Consider the following 12,559-nt stretch of genomic DNA (forward strand, 5'->3'; position numbering starts at 1 on the left):
CCCGCGATGTCATATATACTTCAACCTTTCTCTTTTGCTCACATCTTTCCCTCTACCCACAACATTTTGTACCAGCCTACCCAGGCCTAGCTCACGTCCCCCTCTGAGACCTCTTACCCACTTCAATTCTACCATTCACAGAGCAAATGGGACTGGAATCTTATCTTGAATTATTGTCTTAATATTTTTCTTGCTTCTCCAACCAGACATTAAACCCCTGAAGGCAAGGGATTCTTCATAACTTTAAACAATGACTTACATAGAATGTCTAATCAATAAATGGTGCTGTTTAATTCATTAAAAAAAATCACTATGTCTCAATTTAAAAGCAGGACTTTAATCTATCCAGACTCATGGGCTGAGTCACTTGGTTTGTCTGTTAGCTTCCTTTGGGCACATCAAACAGAGATATGCTGACTCATGAGCATGCCCCTGGCTCTGGGAGGCAGCCCCACAGGCTCACCATGCCCACTGCCGTTGCCTTTTGAGCCTTATTACGATGGGCCCATCACCTGATTTTTTACCAACTCTGAAATGGTCTTATGGCCTCCAGACAACATTCACCCCTTGGTTTCTCACTAACAGACTGTTTTGGAAACCACTGTGAATAAAATTACTACTTATGTTTCTAAAGTGTGAGTTAAAGTACAGAAAACCAAGAAAGGACCAGACTGGAAGAAGGATGGGAGAGTGAAAAAGGACCACAGAGTTCTTACAATCATTTTCTGATTTTTAAAATTTTTCAGTGCAGATACCTATTATCCTCTTACACTTTCATGTTTAAAACTTATTACTATATGTAATGCCACTCTTCATCTTTCTCTAGACAAAAGAAATACATTACCTTACTATATCCTTCACTAATATTTTCTGTTATATTTCAATTATTCTGATTCCTCTCAAGCACAAATACCCATTTTAAAACTATTAGTCCTTTTGAATTTCTAGGATTTCGATAGATGTTTCTATTAATATCTTGATTTAACATCCTTATTAAAATACCTAGTGTCTGGCAATGTGATAATATCTCCAAATCAATATGATTAAAATTGCTCTAGGTTTCCACACTGCATTTCAGATTAGTTAGCAGTTTAAAATCCCTTACCTATTCCTGAAGCTGGTGTAAAGGAGTAGATCCTATTAGCAGTAGCAAAATCCAGGGATTGAAAATATCTGAAAGAGGACTGCCCTGTCTCCCAGATGAAAATATCAATTGAATTCTGATTTCCTATAATAATGGAATAAAAGGCAAATGTTACAGGGGAAAAAAAATGACAAAATTACACAGTAAAAACAAATAACAAAGATATCAAATTAATTTAAAAAACAAATTTAGTAGGATATTCCTCCAAGTTCATTTAGTTAAGCAAAAATACAACATAGTAGGAAACACTTCAAAAGTCTTTTCACATTTACCACATGGAGTACATACATGGCTGGCCACTGATTCATCGTGATCTGATATTAAACAAAGAACAGAAACACAAGTTCTGTTTTTAAGTAATGTTGAAATTTTACCTATGCAAGTTCCACTAGGCAGAAAAAAAAAGCATATTTGTATTCAGAGAATATTTTCAAATAGTCCTATCCAAAAGTTGCTGAGCACTAATTATTATTATTATAACTTACCTAAGGGATCCCCAAGTATAGTCACAAAAAATGTCACTGTTTGCATTTTGGATATAAGATCTTCAGATTTTGTTCAGAGATCTTTCCATTTTACATGCCCATCCCAAATTTTATTTTAATAAAACTTTAAAGCAGTAGTTCTTCATCTAAAGATTCTACACGTCATTTAAAATGTGGGATTTTTCACAAAATTAGCTGTAGCTGACAGCTAATACAATATCCATCAAGAAACGGACTAACAAAAAATTATTCCAAGAGCTACATGTTTTCATACAGAACATATTACATGAATGCTAGATAATTCTGACAACTATGTATGCAGTAAAAACACTATTATCTTCTCACCTCGAAAGACAGTTTTGGCAAAAATTAAATAAATATCATCGCCTGAAGTCAAGGCCTCAACTTGTGTTGTCCCATTGATTGGCACTTCTTGAAAGTTCATAAACTCGCTGCCAGACCATCTGAGTAAAAGGGAATTTGGCCTGGCATTAATCTGGGAAATGGCTAAGAACACAGAGCCTCCTCTGGTGAACAAGGCTATGCTCAGCACGCCTCGGACAGGCAGCGTCTGATGTAACGTGAAGCTTCCTCCACTCCATCTGAAGACCTGTGGGAAATATTCAAATACAAACCCTTTGTGACTAGGAATTTAGCACTCATGTGAGTTTAAACAATATCATATATTTACTCTCCTAATCCCCTTTATTTAGTTAGGATACTTTCATAAATGAGAAAATACCAAAACTGATGATCTCTCACTGCTCTCTCCTTTTTTTTTAATCTGTGTATATACACACACTTCACACACAGAAATAAGTGAAAAAGAAGTTATGTGAAAATAAATCAATTTCAAATATAAATATGGGTAAGGGTTGGCCACAGCAAGAGAAAGGGAAAGCCAAAACCAGGAGAGAAGTCATCTGAATATGAAAAATTCAGATCTGGATAAGAAACTTTCTGATGCTAGAATATCATTCCTTCCCCACTGTTTAAGCAATCGAATATAAAAAGAAACACCAAAACTCTTTAGTCCTGAAGGTGGCAATGTACACAAGGTTTTAAGGTGAGTGTTCATATATTTAAAATTAAAAGAAAATCCTGAATCCACCTGGTTTCTTATATAATCTCGTCAATTGCACAAAGAATTGTATTTATTTAGTCAACAATTGGGAATATATGTGAGCCTGACATTTTGCAGGCATTATGGATAGAGTGGCCTCACCCCTTATAGATCTTACCAACTGTTAGGAAAAGGCAAATGATAAACACATCACTGATTAAATAAATGTATGATTATTCAATTGAGACAAGTGCTGAAGATAACAACTGGAATATGATAGAGAATTATGCGTGTTACTAGGGAAACAAAGTTACAAAGAACAACACGACAAAGTTTCTAAAGCAGAAAATGTTTTTCATCAGCTGAATGAAGACTGGTCAACCTGAAGGAAGTTGACTGTCCTGAGGGAATGAAGACAGTAAGACTGGAGAGGTACGGTCATGAGGTATCTTTTGTCAGGATGACCCATATAATGCATCATGGGGACCCTTTATAGAGCAAAAGGCACAATACTTACAATCACATCAGGACAACAGACACAATCTGATCCTGAGCTGGGTAGATAAAGAACTAAGGTTATGCTACTTATAGTCCACATTAAATAACTTAGAATTATTCTATGTATAATTGGAAATCACTGAATAGTTTTAAAATGAGGAATAATATGAAATAATATTTTAGAAGACGACTCCAGCTCCTGGATGAGAATGAATGTGAGGAGTCAGGGCAGAAAATCAGAGACCAGCTAGGCAGCAACTCCAACAGTGTGGGAGAGAAATCATGGGAGCTGGACTTGGGAGAGAGAAGCAGAGGTGGAAAGAAATATCTGTATTCAAAACATTACTGGGAGATAGCATCAGAAAGAGTAATAAATTAGATGTGAATGAATAAAAATGAATAATCAAGAAAGATATGAGCCACCATTTTGTCTTGTGCAACTGCATTTAAGAGGTTGGCATTTCCTGAGATGAAAGCCAAGCACTGCAACAAGTTTCAAAGAGAAAATCAAAATTCAGTTCAAGATATGTTAAATTTTAGATACTTTAAATATATGTATGTGGAGATGCCAATAGGAGGTTAGATATGTTAAGTCTAGAAATTAGAGAAAAGGATACCTAGAAAAGTGTAAGACAGCCTACAGCTGATACCTTAAGACAGAGAATTGATAGAAGTACCTGGAGTTAAGTGAAAAGAAATTTGAACTAAAACTAAATCTGGAAAACCCCAAAACATCTGAGTACAGGAAAGGGAAAAGAAAGTGGCAGTGGAGACCGAGAAGGGCAGCACACAGAGACAGGAGGAGAATGTGTGGTGGTGTGGAAATGAAGAGAAGAGCTGGTTGAAATCTGAGGATGAAGTGACTGTTACAAGCTAACAGGAAGCAGCCTAAGACAAGGACAGAATAATATCCAGTGAATTCAACCCAGCTGTCATCAGTGACCATGAGGTAAGATAAAGCAGGTAGACAATTCCTTCAAGGTATCTTACCACAAAGGGGAGAAAAGGAAAAAAAAAAAAAAAAAAAAGTAGAAGGGGATGAGATGATGAGATGATGAGAGAAATTCCTTCTGAAGCACGGAGAGCCCCATTTATGTGGACTGTAATAATCCGATAGAGATGTTAGTGATGCCAGACATGTGAGTAACTGAACCTTCTGATGGCCGGAGGAAGCTGGCTTTTACAGAAGGAAAGCTTCATAACAGGACACAGGAATAAAACTATGCTGCAAGAAGGTTTCTGAATTTGGTCTGGCAAGATAACCAAGCTTCCTTTCTGGAGCTTAGTCAACAAAGTCATTAGCAAAAACGAGATGAGAAGCAGGTATGGGAGTATGAGGAGTGAGAAGATTATCAAATAAGCATTATTAGCATTATGAGATGTAGTTTACTGGAGAAATGTGGAATTTCTGGGATGATGTTAAGTTCCCACTTGGCAATGTTAATCATGAATTTTTAGTTACACCATTTGTCCAGTTAGGTGATTTTTCTCCATAATGTTTTCTAACACTATTAAATTCTAATTAAATGTTCATGATTATTACACACTTGCTCTGGCTCTTGAAGACAATATTTATAATTCCATTGTTTAAAAATTAACTGTGACTAATTAACATCTACATTCTACTTTACTACTTTACCACAATCAAATTATGGGTTTTTTTAATAATAAACTTACAGACTACATCTTTAATGAGTTTCAAATACAGTATATTTTTTAAATTCACTTTAAAAAACAATCAAACCTGAGTTAATTCGGAATCATCTCTTTGACTTGCAACAATTAAATAATCTTGATTGTCTGAACAAAAATATTTTACTTGAGAACTTTCAGAAATAATGATTGTTTGTACCTGCAAGGAAGACAAAACCGTGGGAATAAATATTTAAATGAGAATTTACTAAGTCTCTGAATACAACAATAGTATGAGTTAGTATTTTAAGTTCAAAACTTGAAAAATCATTCTGAGCACTAAGTAGGCATACCTAGCTATCATTTCAAGACAAACAAAAATATTATTGGATTAAGAGACTCTGCTAAAATGTGTATCAACTTTAAAAAAACCTTTTGCATATTAATATAGAACATATATTATCTTCCATTAAGATCAATCTTACAAATTTGATTTTTTCCTTTAAATAAAGCAATCTACAAAAAAAAAATGAAGATTTTTTTTTTTTTTTACCAGGAATAATTTGAATCCAGATGTGAATGTATACACACTGTTAACAGAAGGCTTTTTGTCACTTGTTTCCTCATGAGTAATCACAAAGTAAGGGGAAAGACCAATATTAAAGGCTTCACAAGTTTTAGGATTTTCTATATTTAAATCCTAGGAAAGAAGAAATAACAGTAATTCATGAGACATTCAAAATTCACATGTACATTTTATGTACTATAAAATGACTGATGTTTACCTCAAGTGGAATAAAAATCCCTTGCCATCGATAAACAGTAGAAGACAATTTTCTTAACATTATACCATATATTGAATCTTCCAAAGTAAAGAAACACCAACCAGAAGCTGAAGCATCAAAAAAACTCTGAACTGTGGAAAACACAGCGTCCATTCCCCCTGAAATACGTAAGTCATGATTTGTTAATGTATAATCCCTTTAAAACTTTTTATCATTTATTCAGTGAGACCAGTGAGTTTGTTATCAGAAATAAAGATCCTTCTATGGTATGTGTGTATGTCAGAGAAAATATAAGCTAGAGAAGTTAAACAATAACTAAAACTAACAATTTTTTAAAAAATTGTTAAACCTCAACTCCACCCATGTAGATTTTTCCAAAGTGTATTTAAAATACTAAATGTGGGATGCTTGGATGGCTCAGTCAGTTAAGCCTCTGCCTTTAAATCTGATCAGGATCCCAGGGTCCTGAGATCAAGTACTGCATTGGGCTCCTTGCTCGGCAGGGAGCCTGCTTCTCCCTCTCCCTCTCCCTGTTCATTCTCTCTCCTCTCTCTCTCTCTCTTTCTGACAAATAAATAAACTATTTTCTAAAAATAAAAAATAAATAATAAAATAAAATAAAATGCTAAATGTGTATTTTAAAGGGATATATGCTCCAAATGATTTTGACTAACTTTCATAAAGATGATGAAAATATAATTCAGGAATGTTTAAAATAATAAATAGCTTTATAGAAACATGCTAAATGTTGGCTTTTTAAAACTTACACTATTAATTTGAAACTAAGCCGATCCAATGATCCCTCACTTTACATGTTATATATTTAAGAATGCCAAAGCAAACTCACCTGTTTTAAATGGATGTCAAGTTTTCAATCAACAAGCTATCACAGGTATGTGTCCTAAAATTCTGTACTACATTTAAACACAGAAAATTTAAAAATCCCTATCTCATGAACAATAATTTTTTTAAAAAGCTCTATGTTTCATTGTATCAGTTTCCCAAAGGCAGTTCTTTTAAAACTTTAGCTAATGGTGTGAACAGCAAGAACAAATGTCAAAGTTGAAATCTACGTCCTATAAAACTAAGTTATTGATTATTTTCAGATTATCAGTTCAAGGAATCATGTCAATGCCTCATATGTACTATCCATTAGTGATTTCCTTTCCTAGAAAACCAGTATTTTTCATTCCCATTTGTCATCTTTTAAAGGTACACTGCAGTTTCTGCATTGAGTCTGAATGCTTGACATTAAGGTCCTGACCAGACCATCTGGCCAAATGTTTCCCTACCATAATTTAGGAAGATGGTGAATGAAAAATAAACAACGCTGACATTTAAGAATTTCCAACACATACTCTCACAAGCACTTCCAAAAACGCATGCATATCCCAAACAATAATAAGATAAATCTGAAGTAGAAATAATCCTTCTCTTTTGGATCCCACCTCCTCCTGCCTTTTTGACAATCATACTTGCTACTAACTACTATCCCTTCATGTTCTGATTATTCAATCTCTCTCTACTTAATAGGCCTTTTCCATCAACAGTAAATATGCTTAAATCTCTCCAAATGAAACAAATGGACAAAAAAAAACCCCTTGAATCCTACACTATGTCACCACCTTTGCTCGGTCCTACCTTCTCAGTCAAACCTCTTGAAACAGTGGAATACATTGGAGGGCTCCATTCAAAATGTTATTCTGTTCCTATCCCTCTATACAAGCAGCTCTTGCTATTTCCTCCTTCTCCACTGCTAACTATAGTGGATTTTTTTGAGGGGGTTCTCATCTTACTGGGCTTCTACACTAGCAACTGACACAGTTACTACTCCTTTCCTTTTTCAAACACTCTTGTGCTGCTGGCTACAATCTCACATTTCCCTGGGTTTCTCACCATGTCTTCTCCCTCTCCTTTGCTCCATCCTCCTCCTCTTTAGTAACTCAATTTGAGCCTACTCAGTTCAGTCTGGGTCCTCCTCCCTTCTCTACCTACAGTCCAGCTTTCCATGTTTTTACATCAATTTCCATGACTTTAAATACAATATACATGCTGTAGATTTCTAAATTTATCTCCTGCAACAGAAACTTCCCTTTGAGTCTGGAGAAACATTTTCTCAAAAGTAACTCGAATTCAAAATGTGTTAAATCACACATATTTTACTTCTCCTCGCCACAGTAACACCTAGTCCTCATTCGGTACTCCCTTTCTTACTGAAGTGCATGACTCTCCATCTAACCACAGAAACTAGAAATCTAGGAATCATCTCTGGTATCTCCTAATACCCAACTGATAGATGCTATTCCTAGCTAGCACCTGGGCTGACCTTTTCTTTGTCTCCCTTCATCCTTGATTTTCTTCTGTGCGAACTCATTCTTTGCATGGTACCCAGAATGGTATCTTTGAAATATGAATGTGATCATACCTCCCCACAAATAAATGTGGCAGCCCTCCTGCCACCCTAAACCACATTAAGCCTAGAATAAAGACTAACATGCATAATTAAGCCTAGAATAAAGACTAACATGAATAATATATTCTTCAAGCTCTCAAACTATCAGGTCTTACCCAGTCTCCAAACTCAACAGTCCCCCTTACTTCTAATCCCAACATCCACTCAGCAGTTCTTCACTTATACGTTCTCTCATGCCTCCAGACTTGTGCGCCTGAATAACTTCTCACTTTCCCTCCATATCCCTCCAACTCAGATCTTTGCAGAATCAATCCCTACTCACCTTTCAGTTGTAGTTCAAACACAGATACCCCTGGGAAGCATTCCCTGTGTTCTCGCAACACTTAGAAAACATTTTAAAACATTTAAACATAAAACATTTAAAACATTTAAACCTTTAAAACATTTACTCTAATTTTACTTTTTTTTTAAAGATTTAATTAATTTATCTATTTGACGGGGAGAGAGAGAGCACAAGCAGTGGGGAGCAGCAGGCAAAGGGAGAGGGAGAAGCATGCTCCCCATTGAGCAGGGAGCCTGATGTGGAGCTCAGTCCTAGGACCCTGTGATCATGACCTGAGCCAAAGGCAGACGCTTAACTGACTGAGCCACCCAGGTGCCCCCATTTATTTCAATTTTAAACTACACACTGGTTTTAACTTATTTATTTCTGTCTCCTCCTATGTTCTAAGCACCATGAGTTCAATATCATGCCTGGTACATGATAGGCTCTCAATAAATATATGCGGCTGCAATAAAACAGTTAGATATCTGTTCTCCATTTTCAACAGATCCGTAAGATATAATTCATGGGGGTGGGGAGCATGTACATCTGATACATGCAATCTTACTTGGTTAGAGAAGTTTGTTTTTACAAGAAACCGAACGTACTCATGCCAAAGGCTGTTTCAGATATTGTCTCCCATTCCACACTCACAGCTAAATCCATGCCATTAGTGCGTGACACGTTTAAATGTACAGTGTTGTTGGCTTCTTCGATGTCTATAGACGTGGCTCTAAAAAAATGGATCGCAGAAAACAGAAAAGGAATATAATTCTACTTATTAAATATAAGTATCACATTGCTAGCATATATTTAATATATTTTTAAATTTACATAAGCCATGGAAAGATCCAACCACAAACTTCACACAGCAGGAAAATTAAATTCTACAGCTCAAAATATTCAATTATGAGGATTGAAAAAGCACTACAATCTGATACTATGATCTTAAGGAAACAGTCAGTAACCTCATACTATATATTGTAAAAAAATAAATAAAGCTTTGTCATTCCTAAGTTCCTTCTCAGATATACTAAAAACATATCACAAAGCAAAAAAAGGTGAATCCAGAAAATCTTAGCTTACCTAAAACTAGATCTACTGGAGTATTTCTAAGAAATAAAAAGCCAAATATGTGGTCGCTTCCAGAGGAATTTTCAAACTACAATCATGTTAACACACGCTTAGAGAGCCATTCATTTGGTTCGAACAGCTAAATATTTTTATATTATTTCTTGCTTTACTATTATTGAAGACATGAAATTGTGCAAGCCTTTACCTGAAAAGTGTGAATTCTGAGGAAATAAGAATTCTAATAATACTGCTGTACAGGACATGATTAGGTTTTTGATGCTCCTTGTTACCAGAGGGCATAACACCTCTCAGATCTATCTGCCAGAGCTCATTTTAAAAATCCCCTTTAAAATAGTCAGAGATCAATTTCCTTCTCCATTTTCTTTATGTCAAAAGATATTTCCTACCTAGCTTCAGAAGTGACAATTTCCTTATGAATAAACTGTACCTATTTGCAACTGCAGAGATACTGAATAATCCCAGAGGGGCCTGATTTTGCAAAACCGTTATCAGGGTTTGAACATGTGGCCCCAGTCTAGCACCTCCAGTCGGATTAAACAAGGTACAGACAAAATGCTCATCCATCTCTGGTTCGGTGTCCAATATGGCAGAAATGCGTAGGGCCTGGAAACAAAATCAAAAGATGAAGTTATTAGACTACAGTATTTCTGCAACATACATACAAAACATCTGCTAAACATTTTTGACAACAAAATAATATGTTTTGGAAAACATCACTTCTTTTCTATTTTAATACTGATCCACATGATATGTAATAGTTACACAACTATGTCAAGTTACCACTTTCAAGATTTTCAATGCCGTGATATAGGGCACTGAGTGTCTAAAAATAAATTTCATGACATTTAAAAACAACATTAAGATTAAAACAACAAATATAGATCTTGATTTTTGTTAACTCTTAATCTTGCCCCAGCTACATAACTGTATTAATCTCATTCTAGTATAGGATTCACTGTAAAAAAGCAGTTAAAGCCATAGTAAGCACAAAATAGAAACAATTCAGAAGTTTATCGACAGAAAAATGGATAAAAAGATAGTGGGCTCTTTGATGCAGGGCCACTCAGCCATAAAGAAAAACCAGCTACTGATGTGCGCAACCAAATAGATCTCAAAAATTATGTTGACCAAAACAAGCCAGATACAAAAGAGTAAATACTATATGACTTTATTTATATGAAGCTCAAGAATCAGCAAAATGAGTCCTCAGTGACAGAAACCAGAAAGTAGTTTCCTCCGGGAAGGGCAAGAGACAAGAAGGAAACTTCTGGGAGAGGTACGCTCAATATACTAATCTGAGTGGTGATCACATTGGCATATATTTATTTTTAAGGCCACTGACCCACACATTTGAGATTTTTGGACTTCACTGTTAATCCAATTTTCTCTAACATTTAATTTACCTAATGCACAGAAAGATGTTTAAATACACTGTAGAAAAATCTTTTAAGAAAAAAGGGATAAAACCTAAAATATACAAAAAATTAAATAAGTAAAATTTAAAATATTTTTAAAAGAAAAAACCTGAGAAAGTAAAGCAATGGAAAATTCATCAAATACTTTAAATTTGAATTCTTTTATATCTATATGAAGAATGTAAATATTCCTAGAGGTTCAAATTTCCTAGAACATGAAAAAATCAGACATTCAAATAAATATGAATTGAAAAACGTGTTGAAGTGTTTACAATCTGATCCCAAAGAAAGTTAATTACTGGGTAAAGACTGTTTTTAGAGGAAATTGTTTAAAATATATTACTTTACAATTATTATACTTTATATGTCAGGCTTGATTAAGCTTATGCAATTAGCTACCTAAACTGTGTTTTATAAAATAAAATTCGGTTGTAGGAATGGAAAATTACTAATATACGAAAAAAGGAGTTTCAGAAGATATACTTCTGTAAGTATAAACCACATTTATAACTAACTCTAAATCCAGCATTTCTTCTCCAATAAACTATTCCTATTCACATAGGATACTTGCCTCTCACATAAGGAGGCTAAAGTAAGAAATTATATTTTGTTAACTGAAAATATGGTCAAAAGAATAACTGGTTAGGGTTTGGTGACAACAGTAAATGGCTTGGAGTTTCCTTTAGTTTATATTTTAAGAATAATATGAAGTATCTACTAAATAGTTAACATTTATGACAGCACTATGTACATTTTCCTTATTATTTGCAGATTCCACTACCCTATTAACAGCGTGGATTTCTCTAGCAGCACTCTATGCAGATTAGACAGCACTGTTAACATTTTCACACAGTAATCTAATCATCTTTACCTGTCATCTAAGCTGGGAGTACATTTTTTTTCCTCCTAGCACCTGGGGTGCTACTCTAAGAGAAAATTATTCATAAACATTATTCACTCTCCTTAAAGCCTCATACTATACCTTGAAGCGAACACCTTCTTCTAAAACAATGTAGCCTTTGGAAGGGGTCAGATCTTTAGTCTCCATTGAGGAATTTATTTCTGTCACAATGAACTGAATGGTCACGGTTCCAAACAGTCCTTGTGCAGGTTCCCGAACAATGTATAATACTGCAACACTCTCCTGTACATAGAGAGCTGTTGGTTCTCTTAGGAAAAAGTGCTCACTGTTGTTAAATGATAGGACTCCAGAGCCATCATCATTAGCAAGGATAGTAATTAAGGCTGTTGAAATAAAAATATTATAGAAATAAATGGAAACAGAGTGGGTTATAAGTTAGAGGTAGATGTTTCACTATAAACTAGGCCAACTCTTCTCTAGATCACCTTAAAAACAAAGGAAATTTTAAAAGGCATTTAATAAAATATCATATTTACTCATGATGTAAAAATAGCCAGTCATCTTGGAATAATAGGCAGCTTCCTCCTCAACCTTAGAAGCCAGTAACAAATACGTAACTCAATGTTGAAACATCCGAAGGGTCACCACTAATGCAGAAACAAGACAATAGTGCCTGCCATTCCTGCTACTATTCAGCATTGTCCTGGAGCTATGAGCCAGGTAACAGTTACGAAAGCAATAGGAAGAAAGAGTTGGAATTAACACCATCTTCTAAACCAAATGATGGTCTTCTTAGAAAACCAAGAGAAAAAAATGATTGAACTATTGTAAGAGTTCAAAATATA

The 12,559-nt window shown here is 34.9% G+C and overlaps 1 protein-coding gene across 7 annotated transcripts in view; it reads right to left on the minus strand.

Annotated features, from left to right (window-relative positions):
• ADGRV1 (adhesion G protein-coupled receptor V1) overlaps positions 1 to 12,559 on the minus strand; it is a 554,175-nt gene that overhangs the window by 380,991 nt on the left and 160,625 nt on the right. For all 7 annotated transcript variants that reach the window (XM_032846581.1, XM_032846569.1, XM_032846573.1 and 4 more), the window contains 8 exons: positions 11,835 to 12,097; positions 9,865 to 10,040; positions 8,951 to 9,075; positions 5,608 to 5,765; positions 5,376 to 5,522; positions 4,935 to 5,042; positions 1,975 to 2,239; positions 1,106 to 1,228 (listed from right to left, as the gene is read on the minus strand). In XM_032846581.1, the coding sequence (XP_032702472.1) occupies positions 1,106 to 1,228; positions 1,975 to 2,239; positions 4,935 to 5,042; positions 5,376 to 5,522; positions 5,608 to 5,765; positions 8,951 to 9,075; positions 9,865 to 10,040; positions 11,835 to 12,097 (1,365 nt within the window). The remainder of the gene's footprint in view (positions 1 to 1,105; positions 1,229 to 1,974; positions 2,240 to 4,934; positions 5,043 to 5,375; positions 5,523 to 5,607; positions 5,766 to 8,950; positions 9,076 to 9,864; positions 10,041 to 11,834; positions 12,098 to 12,559) is intronic.

This window comes from Lontra canadensis, unplaced genomic scaffold (assembly GCF_010015895.1).
Source record: "Lontra canadensis isolate GAN:19392208 unplaced genomic scaffold, GSC_riverotter_1.0 scaffold4, whole genome shotgun sequence".
Taxonomy (NCBI): Eukaryota; Metazoa; Chordata; class Mammalia; order Carnivora; family Mustelidae; genus Lontra; species Lontra canadensis.